The following is a 23,970-nucleotide window of genomic DNA, read 5'->3' as shown; positions in this document are numbered from 1 at the left end:
CTTCTAGCAAGCATAAAGTGAGCTATACTGCAAGCTCAACGATAACCTTAAATTGGGTTTTAGCGTAATTCTTCATTGACTCGAGATTGTTCAGCAAGTGTTGTCCAATTGCGGAATCACATCTAACATTAGAGATTATGTTCTGGTTTTGAAAGCAGGGGCTGGTTGAGTACAGTCAGTGCTCTGCCTATTGTGAACAGCCAAAGGGGCATGCTGTTTGATACAATCCAGCAGTTGTTAAGGTGTAACTTCTGATTAAAGGATTTCACTCCTAAAGTCACGAACTTCACCACAGAGTCAAACATTGATAACATTGCAAACTGTTAAAAGCTACCACAGTGTTATATTTGATAAGATGATTTTATGTTCATAGTCCTAAACCATAATCAACTTAAACTTTGACAAAGTTAGCTCAACCCAAACTGTATTATAATCTTGAAACATACTTGGATGAATAATGAAATATTTGGCCACCTTGAGATACACACCTTGCTACTATGCTAGCTTTCTTAAAAATCAAAGAGGGCCAGATCTTACATAGAAATTAACAGTTACACGCCCTAATTTTGGAATAAAGAGGGACAAAGGTACTTACAGTTGACATACTACCTCCATATGTAAGGAATTTGTTGTGCAACCTCAGAAACAGTATAAATATTGAAAACACACTGGATTTTTAGATTTGCTGGATTCACATCAGCATCTCTCACAATAAAGGTGGATGACTATTGGGGTGAGATAATAATTCTCCCTTTAACTGGGGCAGAGGCATCTCGCTACTCTGTAGTTTTCTACTCAGGGAATTAAGGTAAATGTTACTTTAATAATTGATGGATATCCTACTTAAATATTTCACTGTAACAATATTGGAATTTAAAACTTAGATTCTCAACTAGAAATAAGATTGTATTTTCTATTTTCTCCTCGAACTGTTAACATTGAGATTGACTGTCTTGCATCTGTGAATTTCATGTTTGCTTCTTTAATAGACTTCAATGGGACTCAACTTATGAGCTCCCCAGTGTCGGATTGGGAGGGTACCTCAAAGATGTGCTGAGGAATCCCCTTTGGAAGTTCATAGGTAAGGTTTGTACACCAATTGCCCAGAAGTGCAAACTTCCCCTGAGCAATTGCCCTGCACTGGGAATGCCATGCAAAAAAGCGATTTAAATGGCAAACTTCGGATGGTTCTGAATGGGTTACACCAATAGTTAACCAGAAAATGTTAGAAGAATTAAAACCACTTCTCACTTCTGGGTAACTAATGTACAGACCCAGACCGACTACCCATGGGACTCCCTCCACCCCTCTAGGGGACTCTCCCCAACCCCTGACTACCACCCCATGGGATTTCCCCCACCTCACTGACTTCCCAGGAGCCTCCCCCCCATCCCTACTACCTCACTACTCCATCCATGGAGTTACCCCCACACCCCTGAACTGCCAGGAGTGTTTCCCCAAAGCCCGACTACCCCCGCACTGGATGCCCCACCACCCTACCTGAGCCCCCAGCGATCTCTCAGGACCTGCCCCCCACGGGATTCCCCACACCTGCATGGGTTCCCTGCCTCCTCCTGACCCCCGGTGGGTCCAAATTTCACCCCCATCTCCCCGTCATGTTTTTTGTTTCAATGATGCACACAGGTTGTCGACATTGTAGCTGGGCTAACTTTATTGGTAACACATTTTCCTAGCATGAACACACATCTCTGCAGTAACTGAATTCTATCAAGACAGGTTCTGACATGTGCTAGTGTGCTATCTGACCCAGGTCAGGTGACCCCATCTCATACAGAGTACCGTATAGTATCAAATATTGGAGTCCACTACCACAAATCAACTATTATCATGACATTTCCCTTTTTTTAAAAAAAAACAAAACTTTTACACAACTCAAATATACAAAGTCTCATCTATTTTTCTCACTTTGTGTGGATCAGTCTGTTTTGTCTTTTACTCATCTCTGTGTCTCTGCGTTTTTTTTCACAATTCTTCCACTGGATGTTCTGAATGATGACAGAGGTGATTTTGAAGAGCTCAGTTTGGAGGGAAATCTCCCCGAAAACTGGAGAAGAATCCAGCAGCAATTTGAGCTGTACCTCACAGCGACAGGCAGTGATAAAAAAGATCCTAAGGCACAGTCTTCCATTTTTCTTCAAGTAGCGGGGGAAGCAGCCCTTGAAGTCTATAACACATTTACGTTTGAAAGCAATGAGAAACAAAATGACTTGAAATAAATAATGGAAAAATTTGAAGCCAACTGCAGCCCTAAGAAAAACATCACATATGAAAGCTACCGATTTTTTTATGTGCATGCAAGGCATTGACAACATTAGTCAGCACATAACTGAGCTGAGAAAATGAGCTAAGTCATGTGAATTGGGAGAGTTTATAGAATCACCCATCCAAGATAGAATAATTTGCGGACTCGCAAATGAAACTCTGAGAGGACGGCTTTTGAGAGAAATTGACCTCACACTGGAGAAAGCAATAAATATCTGCAGAGCGGCAGAGACAACAAAATACCCCAGGTTAAAGGGATGACAAAAGATGATAAGCCACGCATGATCAAGGAGTTAGATGCAGTTAAACAGTAACAGCCCCGGGAAAGAACAAATAAACAGTCTGAACGTAAAAACAACAAAACTGCTATTAAAACATTTAAATGCAGCCGATGTAGAACAAAGCATTTACCACGTAGTTGTCCAGCCTACAGAAAGCAGTGTAAGAACTGTGATAAATTAAATAATTTCACTAAGATGTGTAAATTGAAGGAAGTACACACAATTGCAGGTGATGACACAGACACTGAAACTGAACTTTTCTTTGGTGCAGTAATAACAAATTCCAAAGAAGATGAATGGAACATTGTTTTAAAAAGCTGCTGCAGCCTTTCAAAGGCTGTGAATCATGGCCAGTGGAAGGGCTCCCCAGAGAGCTGCTGGTGAGCAGGCCAAGCAGGAGGGTAGGGCAGGGGGGTACTGTACCCCTCTTTTTTCTTATGATTGCCTTGCTGCCCTCCTCAAGGAGGTAGCAACATGGCAGGAGGTCCTCGTACCCCAGGATGGAAGAAGGAGGCCTCCCCACATGACCAAACGTGCCTGGGAGGAGGTGATGAGTTCCTGCGATGTGGTGCGGCGCATCTGGATCCAGTATCGCAAGTGCTTCAATGACCTGTTGCACTCAGGAAGAGTGAGTACCATGCTGGCATTGGTTACTTAACTCAGCAGGTAGGCTTTCTCCCCTGGCGCCAACCACCCCCCTCCCCCCCCCCCCCACCCCGCAACACCCAAGTCTGAGTGTAGTGACTGCATTGAATCATTGACGGCATGTGTCCTTCGCTGGGTGGGCCAGCAAATATTGCCCATGCCGAGGTCACCCTGAGAGGGTGGTGAAGAGGTGGGTTCTGCCCTCGCAACAAGTCATACACTGTGAACCACATTACTGTTTTGGGGGCAACCTGGAGGAGCTGCACCTAGGCGCAGTGCTGGAACTCCAAGACATGTCAAAGTCAGGGTGATGACATGTTGCGGAGGGAGCTTCAAGGTGGTGTGGCACCGATTGATCTGCTGTCCTCTGTGCTCCATGTGCTTGCGCCTCTTTGCTAAGGAAGGTTAGACCTTATGGTGCCTAATGTGATGTAGGCAGCATTTGGCTAAGTGGGTTGGGGTGTGTGGGGGGAACAGGCCTAACATCTTTGTGTGAGTGTTCACCAGCAGCTGAGTGAGGAGGCACTGGAGCCCTGCAATGTCCCAGTCTGGTTGGGGTGGGCCGTCCGTGAAAAGAGTCCAGGTACAAGTAGCACTAATCAATGCTCTTCCCTCCTTTTCAGAAGAAGAATGCACATAATGCTGCCAAGCGGGTGAAGACTGGCAGCGGGCCAGCACAGTTAACGATTCTCAACCGCTTTGAGCAGGAGGCCCTGGATTTGGAGAGGTGCCATGCACCCAGGTCCACCGGTGTCGGTGAGGCTGGGGTGCCACAGGCAGGTATGTTTGCCCAGCAGTGAGGTTACCATTGTTCGCCCAACAGCCATGGCAGTGCTGAATATTCAGTGATTGAAGTTTACAACATGGCTTAACCATTGTGTATGGAACGGTGAGCGCATAACGATCTGGCGGAACATAGATGCACATTTTCATTGTCTCCATGTTACCTGATCCAATGTGCTTGTTCTTCCTTTCAGCATCAGCGGAGCAGGGCCGGGAGGATGAGCAACAGGGGCCGCCTCTTACACCTGAAGGTCCTGAAGTCTCGGGTTCACCAGCATCACACCATCTCTATCAGGCAGATACTAGCACCTCGGTGGGAATTAGAACATCAGCTAGTGTCCCGGGGCACAGGGGTGAGGGCACTTCATAGTCACTGGAGGACCTGGCAGGGACAGAGAGTGCCCATGGCGCCAGGAGTCAGAGGACTGCAGGGGACCAGGCACATGCTTAGTCGGTGCCTGATCATGTGCCTCTGGAGTCATCCGCAACACAGCAAATGCAGTAAATGTGGTCAGGTTTGTGGGAACATCTGGTGGAGATACGTAAGGCTATGCTTGGCTTGGTGTCTGTGGTGGAGGAGTCTACGTGGACTATTACCGAAGCAATGAGCCTCATGGCCAAGCACCATGTGTCCTCCATGGAGAGAGTGGCGACTCTCGTGGAGAAGCTCCTCCAGGAGACCAAGTAGGGCTGCTTGGTGATGTGCTCGGACCAGCAAGCCTTAACATCTGCATTGACCTCAGCTTGTCATTGCCAATGTGGGAGATGGTCTGGGCATCAAGTTTCCCAGCTTGGTGCCCATCCATCCACAGTGAGCAGGGAGGTCCGAAGCGACCTCACGTTGGCGCATCAGCTGCCTGTCGTCTCAGGGCGCTTCGGATGAGGGCAACAGCTCCTCCGCCCCCCCCCCCCGCCAGTAACTGTTGCATCTGGTGAAGCTGTGATGACTGGGGAGATGCCAGCTGTGGAACTGGCAGCTCTCTTCCAGGTGGGGCCAGCACAGGCTCCACGAGCCAGAAGATGGCTGCTAAAGTCATCGAGGTCAACAGGACAGCACAGTGAGCAGGCTGTCTCAGATGCCACTCACAGCGAGGGGTCGGCATCAAGGCATAGCACCCAAAAATGTAATTATAAGGCACCTTAGGCACACCACAGCTTATCACTGGTGCTTTTGTGTTGGCCTGCGATGAGGTCTTTCTAAGTTGGTGTGATTTTTAATACCTTTGTCATTTTGTTTTCTTAGGTTCCTTTGGTTGTAAAATTCAGGCATGTCACCATGGCTGAGGGTGCCTCTTTTCTTCTGCAGGTGGATGGTTTTCAAAAAGGTTATGAGTGATTTTTGGGACATTCAATTTTATTAACAAGGCCCTTAATTAATGTTCCTATCCAGACAGATTTTGCACTTAGGTATCCAATATGGAACCTACAGCCCAGGCTTGTCCTGGAGGTCCAAATGTGGTGTGCTAGCTGAAGTTTCATTGTATTAAAGACTCCCGAGTGTCCCTGCCTCCCTGGAGTATGCCCGGGTCAGCGTCTTTCCCCTCAGCATTTCCCTGTACGTGCTCAACCTTGGTCTCACTGCTGGACGCAATGTGTGCAGCCACAGCCACTGTGTCTATGTCTTCATTGTCCACAGCATCCCCCCTTTCCAGCGCAAGATTGTGGAGAGCGCAGCATGCAACCACTATCAGCGCCACACAATCTGAGGGGTACTGGAATGCGCCCCCTGAATGGTCCAGGCATCAGAAGCGCATCTTGAGAAGACAAACTGCTCTCTCCACCACAGCCCTTGTGAAGGTGTGGCTCCTATTGTACCACTGCTCAGCTTCTGTTCTTGGATGGCGGAGAGGTGTCATGACCCACCTTCTGTGGGGATAGCCCTTGTCACCCAGCAGCTATCCATCCAGCCGGGCTGGAGCACTGAAGAGACCTGGCACCTGGGAGTGTTTGAGGATGTAGGCGTCGTGGGAGCTACCTGGGTGCCTTGCACAGACTTTTAGAATCAGCATCCAGTGATCACACACTATCTGTTCATGGAGTGGAAGCCCTTCCTGTTGATGAAGGCACCGGGCTCAGCTGCTGGTGCCTCGATGGCCACATGTGTACAGTCTATTGCACCCTGGACGCGGGGGAAGCCAGCAATGGCCGCAAAGCCTCTGGCTTGCTGTGTCCGGCTTGCTTGGTCCAATGGTAGTGGATGAAGGTAAATGCATGCCTGAGCAGAGCGCCTGTAACCTCCTTGACAAATATGGACAGCTGATTGGGAGACACCGCAAAGATCACCCACCAACCCCTGGAAGGAGCCAGAGGCAAAGAGGTTGAGGGCAGCTGTAACCTTTAGAGCCACTGGCATGGGGTGTCCATCCACACAGTTTGCGAAGATCTCAGGCACAATCATCTGACAGATATAGTTGACTGTGTCCCTTGTAAGACGGAGCCTCCTTCAGAACTGCACCCTAGACATATTGAGATAGCTGTTTTGCCGCCTGTATACCCTGGCAGCAGGATAGCGGTGTCTTCTGCAGCCCCTTCCACCCTGGACTATCTCTTGGCCGTGAACCACTTATGCCTACGCCTGAACTCCCAAAGGTGGCTCCCCTGGAGGCTGCATGTGCACTCCTGGCCTCCTCCCCCTTCTAGCCCTCCCTTCTTCCTCAGAGGAGCTGCCTCCAGTGGAGAGTTCAGCTCCCATTCCCAGGCTAAGGGAAGGCTTCCTGAAACCTGCAGGCCCAAAAAAGATCCTTCACTGCAGAGTGCTGACCTGAAGGTTGTGAGTCCAGTCCAAGCAGCTGATATGTGTTTTGTAGTATTGCAGATCACAAAGGCAAGTATTAGTAACTTTGAGACATCAATATTTGACCGTGCACACTTGCGACCCCACTGAGCCCTCTTATCCCACCCGTGGATGAGGCTTATACAAACGTGTCCTGCCTGCCTGCCCATTGCACCTGTGTGCCGAAAAATTGCCATTGATTGGCGCCTCAAGGGCCTTAAATGGCCGGTTAATTAATGTTGCGATGGCCCGACATCACCATGCATCATTTTACGCTCGGGCGTGCGGGGTCAGCCTCTGCACGCCAACAGGAAAATTCTGGCCCATGTCTTGTTTTTTGTTTCAATGATACACACAGGCTGTCAGTTTATTCTTAACACATTTTCCTAACATAAACACATATCTCTGCAGTAACTGAATTTGATCAAGACAGGCTCCAACATGTGCTATCTGACCTGCACTCCCCAGGTCAGGTGACCCCATCTCATACAGAGTCCTGTATAGTATCTAATACTGGTGTGCACTACCACAAATCAACTATCCTCATGATACCCTCACAGGCCTGAACAGACCCGATACATGGCCTGTACCCCAACACCGCAAGGCCCTCTACAAACAGTCCCCGGGTCTCAACACCCTCCCCCTGGCCACCACCCCAATTCCTGACTCCCCCCTCCCAGCATCCCCACGCCTGACCTTCCCAGAGGCCCAGTACTCACCCCCCCACCCCCTCCCAGGACCGACACCCTCCTCCCCCCAACCTTGAGGCTGACACCCTTCCCTCATCTTGCCCCCCGCTGGCCTGACCCGATCCGAGCTGAGGCCCAACACACCCTGGCACTGAGGCCTGAACCATCCTGGGGTTCAACTCTCCCATACCTGCCCCCTAATCTCCGAGAACTGACACCCACCCCACAGGCCTGACCACCCCCAATCCCAAAGCCTGATACCCTCACCCACTAGGCCCGACCTGACCTGACCCGAGGCCCGACACACCTCCCCACCTCCCCACCCCAAGGCCCAGCACCATTTCGCCAACTGTCAAGGCCCCCCACCCACCTCCAGGCCTGAACTGACTACACCCCCACAACTGGTAGGCCTGGCCCGACCAATCCTGACATGACCCTTCCCCACCTCTGACCTTCCCCACCAATTCAATTTCCAATTCCTCCCACCCCCGCAAATCCTATCCACATACCCTCGGCACCTACTTTCTCCCTAGACTATCAAGGACCTTAAAATTTCACTGGACCTTTAAACTTAACCTGGTTTATGCAGCTAATGTCATAAAAAAGGGGGTTTGGCTTCCTTCCCTTTACCTCTGCTGCATGTCGATGCTGGGCCCCAGGGACGCTCTGCACTGCCTGGGTATCGCTCAGCCTGAGTCAGAAGACTGGGCGAGATAGACTGGAAAAAAAAAATTAACACAAGTAATTGCGCACAGAGTGGCAATCCGACACTGATTGCCACTCCAAGGATGTTCAGGCTGATTATATTTTAGAATTTACATTGTCTCACATGATCTTCTGTATGACTGACTTGTGAACCCATCTCTGTACACAGTTTGGTGGAGAGGTACATTACTGAGGAGAGATTTTTGGACCCTCGAAATATCAAGGTTAAGTTAATCTGGCTGAAACTTGTTAAAAAGGCTATGTGGAAGACAGTAATATTCTCAGCTGCTTCCTTTCCTCTGGGGCGAGCTAGATCAGTTCTTCAGACCCATTCAGTTTGTTTAGGATCTGTGTTTCTCAGCCAGAAGTTGAGAATGATCATCTAGGAAGCAGACCCAATCCAGAATGGTCCCAAAAAGGACCTGGGATTACAATTGACACACCATGAAACCTGCCTCCTTTCCATGTCATGATTCTTTGCTGGGGCAGGTGAAACTTTTAGTTGCAGAATTCCAGCAGCCTCGCTCTTCTGGGTGGAAACTATGGGCAGAATTTTCTGCTTGTCGGGCAGACAGGCCCGACCCAATCTCCATGGGCGGCTGATCCCCGCCGGAGAAGTAGGTCCCACTGCCATTTCACGTGGGTGGGCCAATTTAGGCCCACCCAGCATGACATCCGGTGGGTAGCGCTATGCGCTTCCTGTGTGTGGCTGGGAGGGGGGGGATTCCCCAAAATCGGGAGTGCGCTCTTTCACACATGTGCACGAAAGAGTGCACATCTCCCTGAGGCAAAGTGCAGCCTCAGGGAGATTGCTTACACTTTTAAAAAGATTAAAAATAGAAAAAAATAATTCCCTAACATGTCCCCCTCATGAGATGGGACATGTTCATAATTTACATACTAACTTTTTTAAAATGTTTAAAACTCCGCATGAAACCTCATCCCGCCGCTAGATGAGGTTTCATGTTTTATCTATTAGCCACTGGGGCTCCTGGCCTACCCGCCGACCTTAAGGTTGGACAGGCAGGTCCATTAATTGTTTTAATGATCCTGTCAATGGCCTCAATTTGTCATTGACAGGCCGGTGGGCCCGCAGCTGATTTTGCTGCACCCCCGCCTTCCTGAAAATTTAAATGGGGTGGGATGACATCGGGGGTTCCACCTGACATCATCTCACATCATTTTACACGTCGGCGAGCTGGCCCCACCCCCTGCTCGCCGACAGCAAAATTCTACCCTATGGGTTCCCAGGTTCTGCTTGATTTGCCTCTTCTCTTTGACCTCCTAAACCCATTTCACTCCAGTTGCCACTGACCCTAAGGAAATTCAGAGCTAAACTACTGGAAGTACACAGCAAATGATCAACATTTGTAAATGGAACAGTTAAGTTAACATTTTGGCTATTACCCTTGATGAAATGTTAAACTATCTTTTTCCTTTATTGATACTGGTTTATTGAAACTCTTGTTTATTTGCAGAATTTTGCATCTTGTTTTCAAGGTTATTCTTGAATGTCTCCTGTTATATGTAACCACTTTCATAGGTTTTCTGCAAATTCTCCCATGTAGAGTGATTATTTTAGTCACGTTTCGTCAATAACATTAAAAATATCACAGCAGTGCTGACAAAGTAGAATTCATTAGTATTGTTGGTAAAAATAAAACAAAATAAAACCCTTTTATTTACATCATGTATACCCGAATGATATTTCTCTTCTGTTGAGGAACATATCAATTTAGCAAACTGTTCCGAAATTTTGACTTGTTATTTATTCACCACGGTTTTGACAGAGGAAGGGTGAATGAGTAAAGAAGTAGGGATGTGAATGTGAAGCTAACAATGTGTAGTGACATGACAGTGGGCAGTGTAGATTTGGTTCCCCAAGCTACTGCATTGTTAATTTTAAGACAAAGTGAAACCAGAGGAACACTCCTCCACATGCCCTTATACACTTATCAGCCCACTTTTGAAAGACATTTGAAGAGGCTATGAGCTTTTTTCTTGGCTGCTGAAAATGATTGGCCTCAGAAGACGAGTAGAATCAAAGAGAAAACAGAGGAACCTTCTGCCCTCTCAAATATGACCTTTTACGTTGTATGTATGTGGAACTGTATTGATACAAGTTATTATTTTAAAGGAAAATAACAAGCAGTAATTACAAAATAGCAGCAATGCAGATTCTAAGACTCACCTTTCCTGGCGTGTCTGCTCCTCCGTGGTTTCCATTGCACATTCCAAGGAATTCTGCAAAGACTGAAGCTGGTTCACTGTTTCTTTCAACAGAAAGCGAGTCACAAATTGTTCCAGATTACACGAATCCTGGTAATCCTGCAGAAGTAATTTAATTCAATTAAAATAAAATTAATTAAATAAATCTGGAATAAAAGGGGAACTTCAACCTCCATTACCAAGAGTGGCTCTATAGCACCACTATAGCTCGAGCTGGCTGAGTTCTGCTGTAGATGGTGAGAAAGCTGAAAGGAGAGAAAAACTTACTTGACTTCATTCTCATCAACCTACCTGTCACAGATATTTCTGCCCATGACAATATTGATAGGAGTGACCACCTCACAGTCCTTGTGGAGACAAAGTCCCATCTTCACACATCGTGTTATGTGGCACTACCACTGTACTAAATTGGAAAGATTCAGGTCGAATCTGGTAGCTCAAAACTGAGAGTCCATGAGGCACTATGGGCCATTAGCAGAAGCAGAGTTCCAGAATAATCTCCAACATTATGGCCTGGCATATCCCTCAACCTACTACTACTATCAATCTAGAGGGCCAACCCTGGTTCAGAGGGGACTGTCAGAGAACATGCCAGGAACAGCAGCAGACATACTTTAAAATGAGGTGCCAACCTGGGGAAGACACAAAACAGGACCACGTTCTTGCTAAACAATGGAAGGAGCACGGTATAGACAGTGCTAAGCAATTCCATAACCAATGAACCATCAAAGTTCTGTAGTCACATCCAGTTGTGAACGGCGGTGGACAATTTAAAAAAACCAACAGTGGGGGAAGTTGCATGATATTCTCCTTTCTCAATAGTGGGGGAACCCAGCATGTTGGTGCCAAGTTCAAGACCAAAGCATCTACAACAATCTTCAGTCAGAAATGCTGAAAGGATGATCCACCTCAGCCTCCCCCTGAAGTTCCCAGCATCACAGATGCCAGACTTCAACTAATATCAAGAAATAGCTAAATGCATTGGATTCAACAAATCCTGTAGACCCTGACAACATCCTTGCTATAGTGCTGAAGACTTGCGCTCCAGAACTAGCCACATCCCTAGCCAAAATGTTCAATCACAACTACAACACTGGCATCTACATGGCAATGTGGAAAATTGTCCAGTTATGCACTATTCACAAAAAGCAGGACAAATCCAATCTGACCAATTACCGCCAATTAGTCTCTCTCAATTGTCAACAAAGTGAAGGAAGGTGTTGTTGACAAGGCTATCATGTAGCACTTACTCACTAATAATCTGCTCAATGATGTTCATTTTGAGTTCTGCCAGGGCCACTTAGCTCCAGACAGCCTTGGTCCAAACTTGGATAAAGAAACTGAGGTGAGGTGAGAATTGATATCCAGGCAGGATTTGACTGAGTTTTGAATCAAGGACTTTAGTGGCTCAAGAAGGCACCTCACCACCATGTTGGATAATAAATGCTAGCCTCACCAGTACTGCCAACATCCCATGAATGAATATATTTTTTTTAAATAGTATACAGTGTCTAAAGCAGCAGGGCAGGTCCTAATCATACTGAAATTAAGCAATTGCGCTGGAAGTTTGGTTGAAGAAACTGTTTACAGAGTGAGTTGAATGTTGTAGTATTGTTAATGTAATTTGAGAGGTGAATTAATTGAAACATATAAAATTCTTAGGGACTTGACGGGGTAGATGCTGTATTTGCACCGGACATACTTTGTGCTTGAAATCCTTTGTGCTGGGTTGACTGATTTTAGTTGCACTGGAAAAAGCAACGTAAAGCTAGTGAAAACTCTATCCATTTTTTCAAATTTCCACACTTGCAGTTTTATTCTTCTTACTTCTTGTGATCTACTTAGTGTTGAGGAAATCACATAAGTATAAAAATGTCTATATTAAATTGATCCTTCTGTTATTTCTCAGAGGGGCAGCAAAGCTCCATTGCTTAATCACATTTCTTCCTAAAGTATGTTGATAATGTAATTTGTATTTGTATTTCTACAGATGTACAGTTTGAAGAAAGGCTTGGAGAAAATCGTGTGCTGACAATTAAAGATCCCCTGTTTAATCAAGGAGCCTCCTTGAATATCTTGAGTCATTGTTTTCAGTGGTAACAGCAGCTCATACTTCAGTCACCACTGCAGTACACAGGCATGAATACGTCAGATAATCTAATGGCAGAACACTTATTCATCACACAAATGTAATCATGAATAATAATTGGATGAAACGGATTGTAAAGAACGAAGTCTTAATACTAAATGTTGGCTATGAAATTCAGCTTCTAAGTCACTTTTTTTTTGATGCTATAAATGCCATTTTGCCTCCAAAATGGTGTCAGCGCAAATGTACACTTCTGGTGCAAATCTTGCCAAGTGGCGTTTTAGTAAAGGCATTAGCATGTGCTCAGGAAATGCCACCAAAAGCATGCAGAATAGGGAGATCATGATTATCAATCGAAATGTAACACTGATTTGACAGCAGTGTTACCGTTTTGGAGCTCAATTCTACAACAAACTCCCTGTCTTAATCTCACACAACTGAATATAGTTTCAGGAGCAGGAAGGATCCCAATCAATGCTATTTAAAGGGAGCATCAAGTATTTTCAGATTAGTTGCTGATTTATTTCTACTCTCTTGCTGCGATTGTAGAATTGTTTGGTGGTTTCCTTGTGTTTCTTGATTTGTTAAAGTCGACAGGGAGTGGTGTGGCACACTGAAGGACTTTGTCTTAGTTTTAATAAATCTGCACAAACACTTCCTCTCAGACATGGGTGCAGTAGTGGGCATTTCACTTGGAGTATGGCATGACTGGGAAAATGAACAGAGGCCACATCAAGCAAGACAAGCTGCTGAAAGAGGAGGAGGAGGAGAATAGATATTCTTAGCAGGTGGCCATATACATCCAGGTGTTCAGGGAGCAATTCTCCTACCTGAGCCTCAGCATGGAGCAGTGTGTGAGACATCCATGCTTCAGTAAGAAGGCACTCACTGAAATCTGCCAAAAGCTGCAACCACAGCAGCAATCTCAGAGCAGGGAAAGGATAACATTACCAGTGGCTGTGATGTTGACTGTAACCATGAACTTCTATGTAATGAAAACAGAAAGTGCTGAAAATACTTAGCAAGTCAGGTGGCATTTGTGGAGAGAAGAACAGAATTGGGGGGCAGAGTTTATAGTCTGAAATTATTGAACTGAACGTTGAGCCCAGAAGTCTATAACGTACCTAATCAAAAGATGAGGTACTGTTCCTCAAGCTGATATTGAGTTTCACTGGAACAGTGCAGCAGGCCAAAGTCAACTCTGTCACCCATTTTTGTTTCTTTTGCTTTGTATGTTTCATTGGCACATCTATTCCAGGTAAATATTTTGTTGCTTTGGCTGGAATTTTCCGTCCCTGTTGGCGTCGGGTGTAATGACGAGCATACATTATGGCAGGAAGGCCAAAAGTCGGTTCCGCACTATTGTGAAACCAGTTTACGATTGTCCATTCCACCCAACAATGGTAAACACCTTTAACACTGCCACACATCGGGAATGTTATTTTAATACATCTGTATTTAATTATAAGCCCCGTTCACTGGAATCATCCTCCCAGCATTATGCAGGAGGAGGACTCATGAGGCCTGTAAATGAAGCTGAAAGACACCATTACACGTTATTCAGTTAAAGTGAATATATTTCCAGATTCTAAAGTGACAAAATGTGTTCACTCATGCAACCACTCGTGAACAGAAATTCTTAACATTTCTCGGCCTATCACTCCTTCTAGGTGCTGCTCTGACAGGATGTCTCCACCCTCACAGTGGGGGTGGAGGCAACCTGTACAATGGTTGGTCCCTTAGTCTCTGCTGACTTCTGCATAGGTCCTCTGGGGAGCCAAGGCCTTGAGGGTCCCGGCTTGCTTTGGCTGTCCTCCTGTGGGCCAGCTACTCCCTCTGTGGTGACAGAAGACAAGTTTGAGAGGGTCACAGGCAAAGGTGACTCAGAGGAAGAGGACTGCCTCTGAGACTACTGAGTGATTGACCCAGGGGTATCCGGCTGCTGCTCCTCCTCCCTTTGGGTGCCCGAGGATCCCGGCCTGACCCCTTGCAGGGAAGGAGCACCTGGATGGACATCAAAGTGCCCTGTTTCCCTCTTGTGTTACCACTGCAGGAGCTCACCCATGATGTGGTACAGGAAAGTCATGTGGGTGTTCACCACCAACTTTGCCATTTCCACAGGCACGGTTCACGTTCTCAGTAGTCAATGCGATGACATGCTCCTCAAAGTGAGCAAGGACTCGGATGTGGGCCATTCCACCCGTGGTCTGGGACCTCTCCCTTTTGTTGTCAGCCAGATTCTCCTGCATGAAAACAGTTGGAGAGACTGTGAACAGGGTGCATGACACTGTGTGGAATGTTTGTGCGGTGAGTGAATCCATGGACGTGATAAGGATGCGAGCTCCAGGGGATATGAGCCTGATGGAGAGTTAGTGGTCTTGTCCCTTGAGGTGTGAGATCCCAATGGATGTGTGATGGGTTTATGAGTGTGTGAGTTGTGAGTAATGAGACCATTCATCCTCTTCCTTCACTGGATGGCTGTCCTTTTTTGCAGAGCATTGGCACTGACCGCTGCTGCCACCGTCTCCCATGCTGGATTGGAGATCTTGCTTGCTAGTCTTTAGGACTTTGCGGCGGGCCTCCACTGCTTCCAGTAGGTGCTCAAGAGTGGGGGCAGCATGTTTCCTCCCTTTGGCAGCCGTCAGGTCCCAGCAGCTTCCTATCCCTTGAAGAGTGCTAGCTCTGTGCAGGCAAGCCTTGTAAATATGGTGCCCGGTTTACTGAAGGCCTGAGGTGACAGTGGGGTGGGCAAAGCAGATGCTGCCGTGCCAGCAACCCAGCGTATTTCCTGGGAATGCATAATTAATGAGGCGGGAATGGGACAATACAGTGTGAAAAGCCGCCATTGCGGCCAGTGGGTAAAACGTCCTTTTTCCTACTTGCTACCGCACTTAGTGCAAACCTGGAATGATTCCACCCTTTGTTTCTTTTGTTTCTCTATCATCATTCCCTTTGCCTTTTTTAAAATTTATCTTAAGCTTGTTATGGACAAAGAAATAGACAAGTTGCAAAAAAATGTTTTGGATTGGAGGAGAGCGGATTTTACTAAAATAAGGCAAGATTTGGCCAAGGTAGACTGAGAGCAGCTATTTTTGGGGAAATCTACAGAAGAGCAGCGGGGGGCATTCAAAACGGAAATGGGTAGGGTACAGGCTCAACATGTTCCCTCTAGGGTGATAGGAAGGAGTAACAAGCCCAGAGGACCATGGATGACCAGAGATATTCAGGATACGATGAGAAGGAAAAGAGAGGCTTTCAGCAGGTACAAGGGGAGCCAATCAGCAGAGGCATTAGTGGAGTACAGAAAGTGCAGGGTGGAGCTTAAGAAAGCAATTAGGTGAGCAAAGAGGGGGTATGAGAAAGCTCTGGCTTGTAAAAGTAGGGAAAGTCCCAAGATATTTTATAAGTATGTCAATGGGAAGAGGATAACCAGGGAAAGAGTAGGGCCCATTAGGGACCAAAGGGGCAATCTATGGGTGGAGCCAGAAGACATCGGCTGAGTGTTGAAAACATGCTTCACATCCATCTTCACTCAAGAGAATGCGGATGAAGGCATGAAACTCAGAGGGACTGCAAGGTTCTTGAGCAAATTGATATAGGGAGTGACAAAGTATTGGAGGTGTTGGCAAGCTTAAAAGTGGACAAATCTTCAGGTCCGGATGATTTGTGCCCGAGACTGCTGAGGGAGGTGAGGGAGGAGATCGCAGGGGCTCTGACCTAAATTTTTAATCCCTCTCTGGCCACGGGGGAGGTGCCAGAGGACTGGAGAACAGCTAATGTGGTTCCGCTATTTAAGAAGGGTTGTAGAGATAAGCTAGGGAACTACAGACCAGAGAGTTTCACGTCAGTGGTAGGGAAACTATTGGAGAAAATTCTGAAGGAGAGGTAAGGTTTGATCAGGGATAGTCAGCATGGCTTTGTCAGAGGGAGGTCGTGCCAAACAAACTTGATTCAATTTTTTGAGGAGGTGACCAGGTGTGTAGATGAGGGTAGTGTAGTTGATGTAGTTTATACGGGTTTCAGCAAAGCCTTTGACAAGGTCCCACATGGGGGACTTATAAAGAAGGGAAATGTACATGGAATACTGGGTAATTTGATAAGGTGGATTCAAAATTGGCTTAGTTGTAGGAGACAGAGGGTGATGACAGAAGGTTGCTTTAGTGACTGGAAGCCCGTGTCCAGTGGCATACCTCAGGGATCTGTGCTGGATCCCCTATTATTTGTCATTTATATAAATGACATAGATGATTATGTGGGGAGTAGGATTAGTAAGTTTGCAGATGACACAAAGATTGGCGGGGTGGGTTGAGATGTTGAGTGTCTTGAACTACAGGAAGATATAGACGGGATGGTCAAATGGGCAGATAAGTGTCAGATGGAATTTAACCCTTGAACAGCATGACACTAGGACGTTCTGAGGAACAAAGGGACCTTGGCGTGTGTGTCCATAGGTCTCTGAAGGGGGAGGGGCATGTTAGTGGGGTAGTGAAAAAGGCAAAAGGGACACTTGCCTTTATCAATTGAGGCATAGATTATAAAAGTAAGGAGGTCATGTTGGAATTGTATAGAACCTTGGTGAGACCACAGCTGGAGTACTGTGTGCAGTTCTGGCACCACATTATAGGAAGGATGTGGTTGCACTGGAGGGGGTGCAGAGGAGATTCACCAGGATGTTGCCTGGGATGAAACATTTAATTATGAAGAGTGGCTGGATAGACTTGGGTTGTTTTCGTTAGAGCAGAGAAGACTGAGGGGCAGCCTGATCAAAGTGTACAAGATTATGAGGGGCATGGACAGGGTGGATAGGGAGCAGCTGCTTCCCTTATTTGAAGGTTCAGTCATGAGGGGACACAATTTCAAGGTGAGGGGCAGGAGGTTTAGGGAGTATGTGAGGAAAAACTTTTTTACCCAGAGGGTGGTGATGGTCTGGAATGCGCTGCCTGGGAGGGTGGTGGAGGCGGGTTGCCTCACATCCTTTAAAAAGTACCTGGATGAGCACTCAGCACGTCATAACATTCAAGGCCATGGGCCAAGTGCTGTTAAAAGGGATTAGGTAGGTAGGTCAGGTGTTGCTCAATGTCGGTGCAGACTCGATGGGCTGAAGGGACTCTTCTGCACTGTGAGATTCTGTGATCCTGTGATCTGGGGGACGTGGGAGTCGTTGACTCAGCCACCATTTATTGCCCAGCCCTAATTGTGCTTGAGAAGGTAAGATGAACTCTACTGTCATTCAGTCTCTCCTGTCTTCCACCCTATCACAGACCTTTTTTTGCTGTCTCATCTACCCTTGCACAAAACCTATTACACCTCTAACTTTTCCCAGTTCTGATGGACAATCAGACACATTAACTCTGTTTCACTCTCCATAGATACTGCCTGGTCTGCTGAGTATTTCCAGCACTTTTTGCTTTCAGTTCAGATTTCCAACATCAGCAGTATTCTGCTTTTCGATGAGTTTTTAAGTACCTGACCCTTTGAAGATTGGAGCAAGCGATATTTGCAACATCTCACAGTTTGCAGTTTACATAGGGGAGGCCACTGATGTTCTGTATTTCAAGAGAGCTGAACACATTTCATTCTCTCTTGCCAAAGAGAAGCAGGTAGAGTGAGGATTGCAGACTTCTCCATGATGCAAGGTGGCATTGACTCCATGCTCATTACTTTGTGGGTGTTGTGTGTCAACTCTGGGATGTACAACAACTGAAAGGAACCCTACTCCTGCAGAGTCCAGTTGCTGTGCAAGCAGATGCAGGGTATTATGCAGGTCAATGCCTGGTATCTTTGCAGCGGTAATGATACCAATGAGCCATCATGACAAACCAGAGGTGACTACTGAGTGACATGCGCTATTGGTTGACCAAATGTCTCATGACTCTCAAGTGCAACCCACACAAAAGTGGGCAGTATAACAAAAGTCATCTCTGGTACTCTGTGGCAAGTGTCCTCCTTGCTTTGAGGCATTGCAAGAGAGAGGTAGAGGAGGCAAGTGGGGTCCTCGAACAATATTTCCACAGTCTGGGCTCCTCCAGTGGGCCTCTCTGGAGGAGCCCAGCAGTACTCAGGTTCATGATGGTCTGCTGCATGATGAGTGTAGAACCCTAGCTACCTGTGTACTGTGTACTGTCTGTATACAAGGCAACCAACTGAGAGGAAGAAGGAAGAGGAGAGAGAAGAGAAATGGAGAAGGCAACCAACATAGCCTCTTTCTGGCCAGGCTATATGTAATCACCTCATCTGAGTGGCATATTAGTAATTGCAACCCTGATTTCTCATTCACCAAAAGTCCCACATATCCCTTCCTTCTCTTACTGATGAACACAGGGTTTGCTTGTCCACAATGTTAAAATAAAAACAAAATAAAATACAAAACCCCAAACAAAATTTAAAAATCAAACTTTGCTATATTGGATATAAGAGCCAAACAATCCCTTTTGTGCATTTCGTTCATCTTTGGTGTGCCTTTTCCAGGCCCAGTGCTCCTGCCATGCTACTCTTATGGTTGCAGCATTGCTGGTGGAAGGCTGCTGACTTTCAATGGAAGAAACTACAGGTGGTCTTGCAAATGGTCTTAATCAGCTCAGGCCATAGGAGGCCTGGCTTTGAACGATACCATCTCGGCATGGGCGGCAGCAGTTTGCAGCAATCCAGTGAAAGGATGGTTTTCTTAGAGATGACAGCAGGTTCATGCTTTACTAAGCTATTGCTACTCCCCTGAGGAGGTGCTTCAGCAATCTTAGTAATCCATTAGATGGCAGATTGCTTGAACTACTGTGAGATCCTGCATATCCCTTTGAACATTGGTACTTGCAAGCCAAAATGGCAGTAATCTGAGCATTTTTTGGCAGTAAACTGTGCTTTGATGTGAGCCAGATTATTCCATGACAGCCAGGTGACCTTGCATGACTTCTGTTTGAGCTTCCAGTGCAGCACCCAGATGTTGAGTGGCTTCTGCTTGCGCTGCAATGTAAATGGAGACATCGAGTATCAGATGCTGCATCATAATTGGGTCTGCAAGAGTGCTAATGGAGTTACCCACTGATCTCACATTGCAAATTATGGGCTCCAAGCATCTCTGCAAGGTCAGCATTTATTGCCCATCCCTAATTTCCCTGGAGAAGGCTATGAGTTGCCTTCTTAAACTGTTGCAATCTGTGTAGTAGAGATACACCCACAATGCTGTTCGGTAGGAAGTTCTTTTATTCTTTCATGAGATGTGGGAAGGCCAACATTTGCTGTTCACTCAGAATTTCCCTTGAGAAAATGGTGGTCAGCTGCCTTCTTGAATGACTGCAGCTCATCTCATATAGGTATACCTACAGTGCTGTTAGGGAAGGTGTTCCAGGATTTTGACCCAGCAGCAGTGAAACAATAGCAATATAGTTCCAAATTAGGATGGTATGTGGCTTGGAGGGGAACTTGCACTTGGTGGTGTCCCAATGCATCTGCTGCCCTTGCCCTTCATGGTGGTAAAGATCACAGATTAAGAAGTTGCTGTCGAAGGAGCCTTGGCGAGTTACTGCAGTACATTTTGTAGATGGTACACATTGCTGCCACTGAATGTTGACGGTGGATGGAGTAAATGTTTAAGATGATAGGTGGGACACTGATCAAGTGGACTGCTTTGTCCAAAATTGTGTCTGTTCCCTTGTTCTTATAGGTGGTGGAAATCATGGGTTTAGAAGGTGAGGTTGAAGGAGCATAATGAGTTAATGAAGTGCATCTTGTGGAAGACACATTCTGCAGCCACGGTTGGTAGTAGAGGCAGTGAATGTTTAAGGTGGTGGATAGGGTGCTAATCAAGCAGGATGCTTGTCCTGGATGGTGTTGAAAATCTTGAGTGTTTTTGGAGCTGCACTCATCCCCAGGGTGTTGATGGTGAGGGACTCAGCGATGGTTGCCATTAATTGTCAAGGAGAGTTGGTTAGATTCTCTCTTTATAGTAAAAGTCTTGGTATTTGGATGGCATGAATGTTGCTTGCTGCATGCAGGCATGTAAGAACGTAAGAAATAAGAGCAAGAGCAGACCATTCTGCATGTTGAGCCTGCTCCATCATTCAATGTAAGTCTGACCTTTGGCTTCAACTGCACTTTCCCATCCATTTCCCATATCCCTTGATTCCCTGAGCAACCAAAATTGTGTCTATCCAGCACAAAAGGAATTTAATTCCCTATTATGCTTATGCTAATACAAGCTCCTCATGAGAACTAATTACTCTAATCTCATTTACCTGTTCTTTTCCTCAAAACATTCAATACTTATTTGTATTATATTTTATTGCAACAGAAAAGGAATATAAAAGTAGGGGAGTTTTAGTACAGCTGTACAGGACCCCAGTGAGATCACATCTGGAGTACTGTGTGCAGTTTTGGACTCCTTATTTAAGAACATATATAATTGCTTTAGAAGCAGTTCAGAGAAGGTTCACTGATCACATTCCTGGAAGCAGGTAATTTATGAAGAAAGGTTGAACAGACCTATATCCATTGGAATTTAGAAAAATGAGAGGTGAACTTATTGAAACATATAAGATCCTGAAAGGACTTGACAGTGCGGATCTCGGAGGATGTTTCCCCTTGTGGGAGAAACTAAAACTAGGGGACATAGTTTAAAAAATAAGAGGTCTTTCTTTTAAGATCGAGATGAGGAGAAACATTTTCTCCCAAAGAGTCGTTGGTGTGTGGAATTCTCTTCCCCAGAAAGTAATGGAGGCTGAGTCTTTAAATTTACTTAAGGCAGAGTTAAACAGATTTTTGTTAGGCAATGGAGTTTAGAGTTATGGGCGGCTGACAGGAAATTGGAGCTGAGACCACAACTAGATCAGTCATGATCTTATTGAATGGTGGAGCAGGCTCGAAGTGCTAAATGGCCTACTCCTGCTCCTATGTTCCTATGTTAGCAATACAGTATTCTGATTGAATGATCTAGCCAAATAGAGACACAAGATTGATTTTTATTTGCAGTCGATGGCTAGTGGGAAGCTGTGGGAGTCAGTTTATTATCAACCAGCTTGGTTGTGGTTTTAACTGGCAGACTTCACTGCCATGTTGCTAATTAATTTCCGACCCAGAATGGGAAGAAGATGGATGGGTATTGGCTGGAAAATGGTGCCTGCCCTTACACTCACGTGTGAGAGCAGTGGATTCCAGTTGAGGTAGTTCAGAGCAGCGCAGGCCTAAGCATTCCTTGTGAGGCTGGGCGGAATCTAAACAGGGTATCAGTGAGTAAGTCACTCAGAGCTATTTAACTGCCCACCACCCCAGTTCTGCCAAGTGATTAGGATTGAAACTCCCCCACAATTCAGCTGTTACAGTAGACCCTCAATCCTAAAACTATCTTTCCATCAAGCAGGCAACTAGAACTCTCATATCCAGCTTTGATATAGAATGTACCATGTGTACTTACTATTCCTGTATGATTCTTTGATGGTGGATTTAGGGAAAATACTTCTGTATCTGCATATAATACATCATTATAAACGAGTTATATTCTGATTTTAATATCTTGCCACAACATAGAATAAAAAACAGAAATACCTACCTGCAGTATTGTTAGGCCTAACAGTAGTTATACCATTGGGCAGAGCATTAAATAAGAAATTATTGGAGCTTGTAAAAAGACAATTAATAATTGTGGGGGACTTTAATCTTCATATAGGCTGGGACAATCAAATTGTCCCACCAAAGAAGGTCTAGAAGTTGGGTTTGTAGAACGTCTTTGTGACAATTTCTTGGAGCAATATATAGTGGAACCAGCTAGGGATAAATCTATCTTAGATCCAGTATTGTGTGACGAAGCAGGATTAGTTAGTAATGTTGTGGTAGAAGATCCTCTGGGAAATAGTGATGTAATACCATTGAATTCCATGTTAAGTTATTAAGATAGATTGGAGAGATTGAGACTGTTCTCCTTGGAGAGAAGAAGTCTAAGAGGAGGTTTGAAAGAAATGTTCATAATCACAAGGGGGCTGGACAGAGTAGATAGGGAGAAGCTGCTCTTGCTCGTAAAAGGATCAAGAATGAGAGGGCACAGATTTAAAGTGATTTGCAAAAGAAGCAAATGTGAAGTAAGAAAAATCTTTTTCACACAATGAGTGGTTCAGGTCTGGAATGCACTGCCTGGAAGTGTGCTGGAGGCAGGTTCAATCGAGGCATTCAAGAGGGCATTAGATGATTATTTGAATACAAACAATGTGCAGGGGTACGGAGAAAAGGCAGGGCAATGGCACTAGATCATAATGCTCATTTGGAGAGCCGGTGCAGACACAATGAGCTGAATGGCCTCCTTCTGTGCTATTAAAATTCTATGATTTTGCAGTTCTGTGAAGTTTAAAACTGACATATTCTAATCATGAACAAGAATCTTAAGCAAATACATAGGTATGAGGGGAGAACTGGCTAAGGTTAATTGGATAAAGAGACTAAAAGGTATGGAGGCAAATGAACAGTGTGAAACATTTAAAGAAACAATTCAAAATCTTCAAGAAAAATACATTTCATTGAAAAACAAAAACTCAATGAGAAACGCAGGAAGTTAAGGGTGAGTTAGATTAAAAGAAGAGACTTATAATGTTGCAAGAAACAATAGCAAGTCTGAGGGTTGGGAATGTTTTAGAAAACAGCAGAGGGCCACCAATGGGGAGGACACATAGAGGCTACAAAGAGATATAGACAGGTTAAACTAGTGAGCAACAAGATGTCAGATGGAGTATAATGTACGGAAATGTGAAGTTATTCACTTTGGCCATAAAAGTAGAGAAGCAGAATATTTTTAAAAATATTTGAAAGGTGTAAAACCTGTAAGTGTTGATGTTCAAAGAGACTTGGGTGTGCTTGTACAAGCAACGCAAAAAGTTTGCATGCAGGTGCTGCAAGCAATTAGAAAGACAAATGGCATGTTGGCCTTTATAAAGAATAAGAAGTCTTTACTACAGTTGTACAGGGCTTTGGTAAGGCCACATCTGGAATACTGTGTGCAGATTTGGTCTCCACATTTAAGAAAGGACATATTTGTACTGAAGGTGGTACAGTGAAGGTTCACTAGGTTAGCACATGGGTTGAGAGTGTTGTGCTATGATGAAATGCTAAGTAACAATATAAGTTATATTCTCTGGGGTTTAGAAGAATGAGAGGGCGATCTCATTGAAACCTATAAAATTCTGAGTGGGTTTGATATGGTAGACGCTGAGAAATTGTTTCCACCGTTTGGGGGAGTCTAAAACAGAGGGCTATAGTCTCAGGATGAGGAGCCGATCGTTTAGGACTGAGATTAGGAGAAATTACTTAACTCAAAGGGTTGTGAATCTTTGCAATTCTCTATCCCAGTTAGTTGTGGATGCTTCATCATTGAACAAATTTAAGGCTTGCATAGGCAGATTTTCGGTCTCGCAGGGAATTAAAGGATATGGGGAGCCATTGGGAAAATGGAGCTGTAGCCCAAGATCAACTATGATCATATTGAACGGTAGTGCAGGCTCACCAAGCCGTATGGTCTAC

At 45.4% G+C, this 23,970-nt stretch overlaps 1 protein-coding gene across 1 annotated transcript in view; it reads right to left on the bottom strand.

Moving 5' to 3' along the window:
* Positions 1 to 23,970, bottom strand: part of LOC121278831 (N-terminal EF-hand calcium-binding protein 1-like) — a 273,038-nt gene that overhangs the window by 157,272 nt on the left and 91,796 nt on the right. Inside the window, exon 6 of the mRNA XM_041189290.1 lies at positions 10,351 to 10,487. Coding sequence (XP_041045224.1) covers positions 10,351 to 10,487 — 137 coding nt within the window. The remainder of the gene's footprint in view (positions 1 to 10,350; positions 10,488 to 23,970) is intronic.

This window comes from Carcharodon carcharias, chromosome 6, assembly GCF_017639515.1.
Source record: "Carcharodon carcharias isolate sCarCar2 chromosome 6, sCarCar2.pri, whole genome shotgun sequence".
Classification (NCBI taxonomy): domain Eukaryota; kingdom Metazoa; phylum Chordata; class Chondrichthyes; order Lamniformes; family Lamnidae; genus Carcharodon; species Carcharodon carcharias.
This window is presented reverse-complemented; position numbering and strand designations above follow the sequence as displayed.